Below are 13,310 nucleotides of genomic sequence, written 5' to 3'. Positions count from 1 at the left end.
CCAGGGTGAATCGTCTGCGAGAAGTTTTGCTTCCGTCCATGACCCCGTATGTCCTCAGAAAGTGGAACCTGAGCCAGCTGAAGGAGTCCAGGTGAGGCCTCAAAGTACACGCATTGATATTCATCGACATCGAGGCCATATATGAACAGTTTCACCCGTTTTTCCCAGTAGCATCAACTAGCGTTTTACTAATATGTTACATTTAAAAAAATGTTTATATGTTTATTATTCAAGTCGCTTATACTTTTTGTCAATGCTATTTTCTTAAAAAATATAAGATCATGTGATAAAAATCTTAATCTACTCAATACAAGATTATATTAACTTTATAGTTTATATATGGAAGATATGGTGTTAAATAAATAAACAACATTTGAGAATAATTAAATGACAAGAAACATTGTTAATAAAACAATAACAAAAATGAGATGGAATTAGATTAGAGAGAGAAAGAGAAAAGGTCGCCTGAAGGTCATAACGCTTTTTCCTACTGTAAGCCCAGTAAACTTCGTTCCATAAACAATTTTAGAATGAGACCATTAGTTCCAGATTAGCCCCTACATACAAACAAACAAATACTTCCATAATATTAGTATAGATTAATGCTTGTGATGTTTGCTATGCGTACACGCATCGGTTGTGCGATCGAGTTGATACTTAGCGCAGTTATTGTTGGCACTATATGAAGGTTTCTGGCGTATGCCAACGTACAATAAACGTGCACCGTAACGGATAATTATTTAAAACATAATTGCAATAAATGTAGGTATTGCTTTTGATTATATCATAATAATTGGTAGTGAAAAATAATTTACATATACAATTGAATCATAACGAGTCTATAGTAATATAATGAGTTAACAGGCTTATAAGACCTCGTACCACAGAAATGGAAAAAAATTAAAAAATTATGCCGCATCGAACGTCTTAACAAGCGTCAATCAAAGTTTTACTGTACAAAAAAAAACTATTTTTTTATAATATTAGTACTGACTCTATGAATAATAATTGTATAATTACTATTTATTGACAACAATATTACTGATTAGTGTTGCTATATAATAATTAATTTAATTGTTAACTTGCAACACTAAGCCTTCGATTTCACGAGTACATATGATATGATTCTATAATAAAATTTTATAGAACATTTCACATTTATTTATGTATAAATTTAAACTTATTGTTATATTATTTCTAACAAATAATACATATCATTACCATTAAATAGTATAAAACAAAGTCGCTTACCGCTGTCTGTGCCTATGTATGCTTAGATCTTTAAAATTACGCAGCGGATTTTGATGCGCTTTCTTTTAATAGATATAGCGATTCGAGAGAAAGGTTTTTGTGTATAATACATGGCCATTATAGTAAAGAAACACTGACTGATTTTGACTGGTTTTTAAAATCCATATTCTATTATTTAATAAAGGTTAAGGAACCCCGTAATATTTTTTTTACTTCTAGTACATATCATATTAAAAATTCCTTGTTTGAATAGCGCGAGAAAACATTACTTGGACAATATGGCGCTGCAATGGGGTCGGTGACGTCATTTGCCTGTATTTTAATCCGTGGTACATATAGTAGGCAATCAAAGATAACAAACAAATGACTTCATCATAATACCGGACAATTAGGAGCGTTTTTTGCCACGTGACAAACGTTTAAAAAAATGCATTTTTATTATTATATATAATTGATACTTTATTTTTCTCATTAACAAACAGCCTATTTAGAAGTTTCTTATGTGATGTTGTAAATAAACAAATTCTGTAGAATATTTAGTGGGTATATAGTATTATTATTTAGTATATATTTATCTCTAGTTCAACTATACGGGATTCAATATTTTTACTTATGTTATTGAGCATGATAACGACTGATTCTGACTGATTCGATTAATGTACCAATGATATAGCGTCAATTTGCTGTCAAATGGTGTTTGATCGGAATCGAGATGGCCCAGTGGTTAGAACGCGTGCATCTTAACCGATGATTGCGGGTTCAAACCCAGGCAAGCACCGCTGATTCACGTGCTTAATTTGTGTTATAATTAATCTCGTGCTCAGCGGTGAAGGAAAACATCGCGAGGAAACCTGCATGTGTCTTATTTCATCGAAATTCTGCCACATGTGCATTCCACCAACCCGCATTGGAACAGCGTGATGGAATATGTTCCAAACCTTCTCTTCAAAGGGAGAGGAGGCCTTTAGCCCAGCAGTGGGAATTTACAGGCTGCTATTGTTGTTTGATTTGGATTTTCTTCTCTTATGTTTGGAATAGATAATGCTATCATAAATACCGATTTATAGGGGAATGATTTGACTCTTCTGTTTATAATCTTGCCTGATATTGAATATATTAACCATTAGAATAATCAACTGCTTGGAGGTTAATAAAAAAAAGTTTTTATTATCAATCATTTTTATATTTCAATAAAAATAGCACAGTACATTAAATTATATGACATAAAAATAATGTTTCATTTCTTGAATTAAAAAAAAAAAAGTAATAAATATATGTGTGTATAAATTAATCAAAGCGTTTATTGAACATCAGTTCCATTCAACCAATGATCGATTAAGTCCAGTTTATTAAATCAGAAACGTTCTGCTTACGGATAGTATTATCATCAATTTGGTGTATACAGATTTTTTTGGTGTACTTTTTCACTAATCCTTATTCCAAATATTCCACAGTGAAATTCTGTATGAACTCAACGTCTCACTTGAGTTTTCGACAACTGACTTATGATACGATGTATATACGACACAACTTAGATGTCGCATCGGCAAAATTCGTAAAACCGATCACATCCGAATTGAGTACGCTATCCCAAATTATCAAAATTTATTTCTGATACGAATGTGATCTTTACACAAACGTAATAATTTGTAATATCATATGACCTAATATATTCGTCAAATTGACGCGTCGATATACATGCACTTGTTTTCTTTGACGCGTGAATCTATAGCGACGAATAGCGTCGAATGGCGCGATAGGGAGCTATTTCTGTTGGTTGTGTAAATCGGCAGTAATCGGTTTTATTTTCATTCCAATGCATTTTCCGATGCTACATCTAATTTGTGTCTTACTATACGTATACACACAACGGCGATTGTCATTTTCTGATATTTCACGCTAGTATTCAAATCAGTTTTCGTGTCGTTACAGTAATAGTTCACCTGATACACCAATGGCAACTTCAGAATTATTTCTCATTGACAAAATAAACAAAACGATTCGTGTATAATTATAAATAAAAAAATACTTGTATAAGTGTTTTCGATAATCGAAATTGGATCAAACATTGGATCAAATACTCGATTATGGCTCGAGGCGCTGTATAAAAATAATTTCAGTCAAGTCTAAAAATTCATCAACTTAATGAGCTCTCGTTACAATTGAAAACACATAATAATTTCGTAGTGTTTTTATTAAAATAAAAATTTCCTAATTAAAAAATACCAATACATTTCATGAAATAATTAAACATTACTCTTTGCAATTAAAAATACTGTCTTTTTCTATAACAACTCTCCACGTCTAAAATACGTCTTAATTTAGCGCCATGTATTGTCAGAATAGAGATTAATATGTAAATTTATATATAACCCATACATTCCAATCCAATTTGTATGTCAATTCAATCAGACTGGCTAATGGGCAACCTGGTGACATTTGATCACCACTGGCCAAAAACATTGGCCCGTCACATTCCCCATATCACCAATACGCTACCAACCTTGGCAGCCAAGATGTTATGTCAGTTGTGCCTGTTACACACCATTCGAACTTTATAATGTTATTATAAATATTTAATACTTTTGATTTTAAATGTGTAATTCTTTTTTATTACGAAGGTGTGTTGCTAACTTTGCCTAATTGTATACTGTTTTAATATTAAAAATATGCTTAAGTCTTTCACCACCACCAGTCAGCACCAACTATATAAAACGGACTGCAACACAACGTAATATGCATAAAATCTCCTTGCATCAGAAACTACTTGATATCATATTTTGTGAACATATTCTTATCGATCTCTCTGACAATAACATGGGCTTATGAAACAAACGTCAGCGGCGATTATTTGGCCTACGTACTACATAACAATCAACTATATATACATATTAAAATCTCAGTTGTATCACATCATTCATTCAAATATATACCTTATTATCTACGTTGTACCGTCACTATTGCCTTGTGACATTACAAACACAATAACAACGCTTCGACCTAAATTAAATTAATATTTTATATTAAAACTGCATTGGAATCATTTCGTTTATATAAAAATAAATTTAGTTGTAGATTAAATCATTAAACATTACGTCCAAAAATTTAATAGCTGAATCCGTATCTGCCTTTGTTCAATTAAAAAAAAATTGTCTTTATAGCAAGCAAATAGGAAGACAGATAAAAAAGAAATCCATTTAGTATTTTGTAATACACAATATACATAATACGTCGAGCAAACTTACAACCATTTTCATTCAATCGGCTATTAATTTACAACTATTTATAAATTATCTTTAGGTATCTTAATACTATACATTGCTTTATTGTACTCATTCTTCTAAAATAACAGCTAACTAAGCTATCAAAGTCTATTGAGATATTTATCTCTGTCTATCGGAATGATATTGTATATAATGAAAAGAGATAACAGTATGTCCACATCGGCGTAACTAGGAACTGTCAACCGTGAATGGTACGTACTTAATGTTTAAGGTTATTTATCGAATATGCGCGGTAATATTAAAATTATATTTGAAAAAAGAATACGCAAAATATAATTTTATTTACGGAATGCATAGAGATATACTGTATATGAACTATAATTAATTTAAAAAAAATAATCGCTCTAGTAAAGGACTTTTCGTTCTATACGTTTTTGTTTTTTAATCTGGTCTTCTTAAAATGATCACTAGGCACACCATCGAAATACCTTTACCCGAATAGAGGGCGGATAAAAAATAGCAGGCATTTGGATTATATTCTAGTTACGCCTCTGTAATTCAATTTATTTTAATAAGAATATTAAACAATTTCGATATAAGAGATACATGAAAATTACACGATTTGCAAAGATTTCTATTTAAATAATTTTTATTTTAATATTTGAAGATCATAGATTTACGAATATGAATTTAATAAATGCAATATATATACTGAATGAAATGAATGCTTACAATCATACACTTTCCGAATTTCATTAAAAAAAAAAATCACTGACATATCGCGTCAAAAACGAATAAAACTGACAATTGTTTTAAATCAAGCGAAATTATCTGTAGTCTTTTAGCAGCGCTTATGTCACTTTGACATTTCACAAGTGTCATCAAATTATTGTCCATCGCGAGATGAATTAATACATTTATTTAAATATTATAATTGCATTTAATCACATTTTTTTGGAACATATCACAGTTTGAACCACTACGAAAGCGGGTCACTTTGCATTATCATTATTTTTTTATGATACTCATTAAAACGTTTCGAAACATTTGCAATACATTGCATCAAACCTCGCAATAGTATACAATCCCGAAATTAATTGGCACTAAAAAGTTTAAGTATACGTCCTTTCATGCCCATAATACTGTTTCGAAATTTCTTTTAAATAATTCATACAAATCTCACATACCTTTGACGGACAGAATAGCGCAAACGCTCAATTTTGATTTGATTAAATTATTAAGACCGAACTCGTGACCTATTCCCAACATATACGATGAAAGTGACGATGTTTATGAAGTTTTGCTTTGTGCTAAGGCGCCACTATCACCTACGCATAGCAGTAGCATTAATAGATCGGTAGTAAGATTCAGATTAAAAGTTTTTATTTATATATTTTTGGTTTTCAGCCACATTTAATTATCTAGTTCGGAACATTGTTGCCGTATTCCAGACCGAATAGAGACAGAATAACGAACGCTAGACCGAGGAAAACGGAGCCCAGGAGATCGCCCAAAGCCGTCAGGTAAGGGATGGCTGCGTTGTCGGGGTCCTTCTTCTTCTTCCACATGAAGTGAATCAAGATGTATGAAAGATACAAAAGCACCATGACCTGAAATATAGGAAACCATTGTTATTGGAGCTATTATGTGCCGAGATTAAAAAAGATAAACTTACAATTATAAGTAAAAAGGTTCAATACTGTTATGATATTTGTGAAACGTAGAAGAATTATCACTTTTTAAATTGATTTTATTGGAAACATTTTTTGGTCAAAATCAAGCTACCCAAATTTGAATAAAATGTGGACCTAGTTCGAAGGCATTTTCCGAGAAATCGGAAATCAGAAATATATAATAAATCGTTTGTTAACCTTAACTTTATAGTTGGGTATACAATTATAAGAAATGCACATAAACGTAACAATATAAATATTATATAAAAAGTTACATATAAGAATAACATATAGCATTTCAAAACTAAGTAAGTAGTGCCAATGTCTGTTGGTAGTGGTGATCATTTAAGATGAGGTGGACCATCTTCCATTACATTACATAAAAAAAATTAAAGAAGGATAACAGTAAAACCTTCTTTTAGCCATTTAAATAAATCACATAATTTAAACATCACTAACCTGTATTAACGAGCATAATACGTAAGTAATTCCAAATGCGAACTGGAGGGATACAAATCCTTGGTACACGAAGTCAGCGACCACCATGAATATGATCTGACCGCAGACCGCGAGGATGAGCAGCATTCTTGCAACCTTCGATGCGGTAGCTGTGAACATAATACAGGAAGATTAAGTATCTATTTCAATCATTGATGACATTTTAGGAAATATTTGAAAAATTATACCAAGAAATTTCGGTAATGTTTAAAATATAAGTTTGTAAAAATTGCTCTAAATATACAATAATTGAAAGGTCTATCAAATGCGTGATCAAAATCTATAATTTATAGAATTAAAGATTGATTGATTTTTGAAAAATGAAATAATTTCATTTAGCACTGTTCATACTCACTTCCATAGAACAGAGTCTTCCACGGCCATTCGATAATCCTCGTGTTCTCCGGAAGCACCCCAGGGATTGCCGTCTGATGGAGATTCGTAGCTAGCCTTGAAGACTGCACGCAGACCAGATTACCACCGATACCGTTAACTATAGGTTGGAATACCTCGTAGCCTTGATATTGTTCGACCGCTTGGTCAAGGACAATACCACCGATACTGCAAAATAAGATAAGACCAGAGATTAGTACTTAATCATCAATTTATCATTCCATTGTATTTATACTAATACGATACTTTTGTACCGGATTATGACTTTAGCCGTTGCTATGTAGAATAAATTTATAATTCATTTCAACACAATACTCAGTATTACATTGAAAGTTTTTATCTTACCCGCTGATAAAGAGAGCTGAAATAACTGGCGTCCAACCAGTCGTGAGCACGGTCTTGGTATATTTGTTCTTCCAAACAATAAACACCCAGATTGGGAGAAGGCTGTAGTAGACGCAAAGAAGAGCAATGGGCTGCCACAGAGAGACTTCTGCAAAGCAGAAATAAACAAATGATACACTTTCAAAAGGATTGAATCCATCGAGTCAAACAGATTTAAAAACCTCAAAAATCACAAAATACAAATGTAAGGAGCCGTAGTCATATAATAATATATCTATGTTATAATTTTAAATGCAAACGTAACTCTAAATATCTGTGCTTGTGTCTATTACTTTTTCTCGGCCACTCAAATAAATTTAATGAAATTGGTAGGAAGTAAGCTTAAACTCCATGGAAAGATAAATGCTATTTTTCACACCTTACGACTGTACTGTTTTTTGTAACATATCCACAAGACAATAAGCTACTAAATTGTCGTTAAGTGCCAAGTATATTTTTGTCTTTTATTCCAATACAAATCAAATCATTCATATTTAAGTTCTAAAAAGATCCAAATATAACACTTACTTATTTGTTCAAACATATATTGAGCGGTGACTGCAAGCACGGAATTGCTGACGATGTCTCCGATGGAAGCTGCGAGGGGCGTCGCGACGTTATCTGGATTAACTTTAAATTTCTGCGACCCGAATATCACCATCACCATAACGAAATCTGTGAAAATTACAATGATTATGATTACATAGTATTTAACAAAGTCGCTTACCGCTGTCTATGTCTATGTATGCTTAGATCTTTAAAATTACGCTACGGATTTTGATGTGATTTTTTTTATAGATAAAGTGATTCGAGAGGGAGGTTTGAATATAAGGGCAATATAGTAAAGAAACACTGACGACTTAAAAGTTTCTAATGTGATGTTGTAAATAAGCAAATTCTGTAGTATATATAGTATCAATATTGCACCTGTGCGAAGTCGGGTGGGCCGCTAGTAATAAGTAATTCATGTTCCTTTATTTGAAACGATTTAAAATCATTTTTAGTATCATCAAAACACACAAGGCTAATGATACACATATTGTACTAAAAAACGATACAAGTATGAGTGTATCAATTCAGGGACAAAGGATCTTCGTTCCACACTTGGGTGGAGAATTGACAATATAGTGGTTATCGATTCAATTAAAGCTACTCTTAGTCTTTGAATAAATTTTGTAAAAAACATTAACAGTACAGTAACAGTAACAGTCTGTAAATTTCCTACTGCTGGGCTATTGCATCCTCTCCCATTAAGGAGAAGGCTTGGAACATATTCCACCACGCTGTTCCAATGCGGGTTGGTCGAATGCACATGTGGCAGAATTTCGATGAAATTAGACACATGCTGGTCAAGATGATTTTCTTCACCGCCGAGAAAGAGATGAATTATAAACACAAATTAAGCACATAAATGTAGTGGTGCTTGCCTTAAGAAACATTATACGTGTTAATCAAAAAAATAATGACTTACCCAAAACAAAACAAGTCGTCGTAGCGGTGAAGATAGCAGATGCTATCAGCAACAGTACATAGTCACCGTTGAAAGCCTTATCGACGATTGTGTTCACTATCACCGCAAACATCGATACCACCGTCGCAGCTACTATTGCTTGGACCTAAAACCATTGGGATTTAATAACATGATATCGGCATATTGATTTAATGATTCCATTTATCATACGTATAATTGGAATCCATTGGCGCCTTATGGACACAGAATAATTTGGTATGACTTGCAAACAATTTTGTTTTGTCATATTAATTTTGGTTTATAGTACATTCTATGCCAAAAATTATTTAATTCTTTAATGATGAAAATATTGATAATACAAATCCTCGATTTCAAATTAACTATTCGATTAGGCTGGATTAGGCTATACAGGCCTTACTTTTAATTCCTATCTAACAAGTATTTTTATATCAGAAATCCTTTTCTTAATTTGACATTTATTCTTAATTATCTAAAACATTCGATTTTTAAATACAATATTACCTATATTGTTTTTAAAAATCGAATGTTTGAATATTCAAGAAATATATCAACTGCAAGCTTGATCTTCTTAGAAATTTGCTGGAAAACTTTCATAGTGTTCGATTTTTGAAGCTAAATTACTAATTCAAACATTCTTTACCTGAACTAATGATATGTTTCCGACCACCATCGATATAACTTCTCGCGGTGACACCATGTTCCCCAAGTTCGCTTGAGTCGAGAGACGGGACGCAAGGCACATGTCGAGATTTCCTGTAACATTTAACCTATTAGTCAAATACAAGGCAGAACGAATTCACTGGCTAGAACACCTAGCAAGTAATCATTACTGAGTTTTCAAATGTTTAATATGTTTTATAGTTCATTTCGCGCTCGGTGGTGAAGGAAAACAGTAAGCAGGCTTGTGTATGTTAAAAACTGCCAGATGTGTTTATTCGTGAATGGTATTGGATCATTGGTGGTAGAATATGCTCTTCTACAACGAAAATATTTTCAACAAGAGAGAAGTCTGATCAGCATTTTATATAAAAATGAGCATGTTGTAGAATAAACGGGAGCCGAGTTGGCCCAGTGGCTACATCGCGTGCTGATGATTGCGGGTTCAAACACAGGCAAGCACCACTGAATTTTCATGTGCTTAACTTGTGTTCATAATAACTCATCTCGAACTCGGCGGTGAAGGAAATCATCGTGAATCCACCAACCCGCATTGGAGCAGCGTGGTGGAATATGCGTCTAACCTTCACCTCAAATGGGGAGGAGAACCATTTGTTATTATTTTCTGAGTTCGATTTTCAAAAAATGTGACACTTCAATTCGATTTAATCTTCTTTTTATCTCTGCATATCCAGCCACGTATTCGACGCAGTGAGGAAACATTAAAATTATACTATGTAGCTCTCGTATTCAGTAAGTATTATTTAGTGGCTTAAACATTCCCAATATTGAAGTGTTTTGATAAAAGTAAATGGGGCTTGGGGTTTTACCTATGCCATACATACATTCAATTCATGATTCATTTACCTTTGGCTCACTTCTCGCTATAAGAACACGTACTGTGTTATCTTATCTATCAATAAGAGTTCTTGGTTCGATTGGTATTTTGTCATTATTCCTTACGAAACCGTTTAATAACCCACATCGTTTTAAAGTTATGTTATTTACAGCACATCGTTACAGCAAATAGAATTTCAAGTATTTATTTATCTATTTCGAAACAATTTTATCGCGTTCTAGAAAACACGCTAAGTGCATCGTAATCATTGTTAACTCAATAAAACAATACATTCTTCTAAACGAAAACAATCTACAAATATCCGTAACAGTCAATCCATTAAAACGTATACATTTCAAAGATATAGACTTAAGTTTAAATAATTATCATCATTAAGTTATTACTTAGCATAAACTTGAAAACTTCCTTCTATTGTCGCTCAGGGCTTGATATAATTGGGATTACGTTTTAAGAAAGGTCAAGTTACTGACTTAATTATTCATTAAATATAATAACAGAAGGAAGATATTGCTCTACTCTGGTGTTCGGAGATTATAATGCCATTAATAATCATTATTGTTATTTCGTGGAAACATAATATATGAATTTGAGCGAGATGGTTAGAACGCATTTTACCCGATGGTTGCGGGTTCAAATTCAGGCAAGCACCATTGAATAGTCATGTACTTAATTTGTGTTTATAAATGGTCGTAATTGAAGGCGAAGGAAAACATCTTGAGAAAACCTGCATGTGCCTAATTTCATAGAAATTCTGTGGCGGAATATGTTCCAAACCTTTTCCTCAAAGGGCAAGGAGGTCTTAACTCAGCAGTAGGAAATTTACAGGCTGTTGTTGGTCCAGACATTATAACTCCACTGTAATAATAATTACAGATATTTTGAGGAAGCGTAATATATGAATTTGTAAATTGCATGAAACGAACTTTTTTTTCTTCTTTCGTATCAAAATAGATACTACTTAACTCAGTAGCACTAATAACAAAAACATACCTACTGCATTTTTTGTATTTGACTATTTTTGTATAGATGTTTAAAATTTATATGTAATTAGTAGCATCAAGGTTTAATATCAATTACCTCACTGATTTTCCTGGTGAGGATTTTCGTCTTTTTTATGTGATAAATTGGGAGATTGTCAAATGGGCCTTCCAACGCTACTGGTCAATACCTTTGGACCAATGACCAACTATGCACTATTGGAAATGTTAACCATCCATTATATAGCCAATGCGTCACCAACATTTGGAATCAACCTAGAGCTGGTAATGGCACTAGCTCAATCAGCCTCTAACCGAAATAAAAATAATATTGGAATTGAAGTTTGGCGACAAAATACCAACTAATTTCAAAAACAGAATTCCAAATTTAAAATATCATCCAAATTTTCCGTGAACCCAAAACCTATATAGATGAAGATTCACAACAAAACTATCTCAACAAACGCTCATTAAACTCTAGAACTTGAAACGATCACGTAAAGACAACACGACGATTATACATAATGACAGATTCGTCAGCATGACATATTATCAGCGTGAAATATAAAGGGTAATTTTATGACATCCATTACTGACATGTCTCGTGTAAAATTTGTATTAAAACGAATAGTTAGAACTTGAGCGGATGTAATCTCTTTGGTTTTATCTTATAATGTATATATTATATTGTTTGAAGATATTTTATTGTTGTCTTTACATAACAATTGGTTTTTAAACTGTTATGAAATATCATGTTCTTTATTTATTTTCAAGTAAGGCACGTGTTATAATAAAAAGTGGAAAAATCCTAACTCAGTAGGAATTGGGTGGTTATTCACTTATTCACCTTATAGGTTATAGAATACACTCGTCAGGTGCAAGGTATAAGAAGCCTACCTGTATCATCACCAATTCCAATCTCGCTTTGATTTTAAATTAAATTTAGCAACAGCCTATAAATTTCCCACTACTGGGTTAAGCCTTACTCTCCCCTTGAGAACGTCAGGAGCATATTCCACCATGCTAATGCAATAATGGCTGGGCTTGAATCCGCAATCATCGATAAGATCTACGCGCTCTAACCACTGGGCCATCTTGCCTCAATATCTGGCTCTCATTTTACCAGCTTTAATTCAATAAAAGAATAGTTAGCAAGCGATTATTTTATTTTGAAGTTGTACCATCATGTATGTACTCAATAATTGTACCATAATTGCAAAAAAAACGATCCCTTAGCAAATTTTCAGTATGACAAAGTTTTATAAAATGCGCTACTATAATTTTGTCCTCAAGAAAGGAGAGTATTTACCCAGCAGTCAGAAATTTAGACTTACTGTATTATTGAAATAAAACTAGTTATAACGGATTTAGTAGTAGAGTCCAAAGTCTACCCGTGACCACGAACGCTGTAAAGTGCTCGAAACGTCGGGATGTCAAAAATAATTAATATACGCGATTCAAATCCGTTATAACTAGTTTTATTTCAATGTGTAATAATCGCGAAAATTTAAGACAACATTACTGTATTCTTGTGAAATGTTGTGCCACGGTTTTAGTTGCAAATATCAAAAACCGTACATTAGATTATCCGGTCATAATTAACATTAGTGAAACGCTCTTTAATAAACATAAAATGTAAAATAATCTATGAATTTTTTTTTTGTAAGTAAATACAGTTTTTTTGACATGTTAATTTTAATATTATGAATTTAAACAAACGCAGTGACAATATTTGTTTATCAAATAATCTCTTTATGATGATCGATGTACCTTTCAGCGACTTCAACAGATAATGAATAATAATTATCGAGTTTATCTTCTAGTGTCCAATAGCTGTTATGATATTTGTAATATAGATTAAAACATATGCGAATTGTTTGTTTAAAGGATCAAAAAATCATG

General features: G+C 32.5%; 1 protein-coding gene across 4 annotated transcripts in view; it reads right to left on the bottom strand.

The window, feature by feature from the left end:
- Nucleotides 1-3,427: 3,427 nt before the first annotated feature.
- LOC124540454 (solute carrier family 41 member 1) overlaps nucleotides 3,428-13,310 on the bottom strand; it is a 121,258-nt gene continuing 111,375 nt past the window's right edge. For all 4 annotated transcript variants that reach the window (XM_047118046.1, XM_047118045.1, XM_047118048.1 and 1 more), the window contains 7 exons: nucleotides 9,556-9,668; nucleotides 8,895-9,039; nucleotides 7,952-8,098; nucleotides 7,385-7,532; nucleotides 7,002-7,207; nucleotides 6,608-6,756; nucleotides 3,428-6,085 (listed from right to left, as the gene is read on the bottom strand). In XM_047118046.1, the coding sequence (XP_046974002.1) occupies nucleotides 5,897-6,085; nucleotides 6,608-6,756; nucleotides 7,002-7,207; nucleotides 7,385-7,532; nucleotides 7,952-8,098; nucleotides 8,895-9,039; nucleotides 9,556-9,668 (1,097 nt within the window). In that variant the 3' untranslated portion in view covers nucleotides 3,428-5,896. The remainder of the gene's footprint in view (nucleotides 6,086-6,607; nucleotides 6,757-7,001; nucleotides 7,208-7,384; nucleotides 7,533-7,951; nucleotides 8,099-8,894; nucleotides 9,040-9,555; nucleotides 9,669-13,310) is intronic.

The sequence above is a fragment of the Vanessa cardui genome, chromosome 25, assembly GCF_905220365.1.
Source record: "Vanessa cardui chromosome 25, ilVanCard2.1, whole genome shotgun sequence".
NCBI lineage: Eukaryota > Metazoa > Arthropoda > Insecta > Lepidoptera > Nymphalidae > Vanessa > Vanessa cardui.
This window is presented reverse-complemented; position numbering and strand designations above follow the sequence as displayed.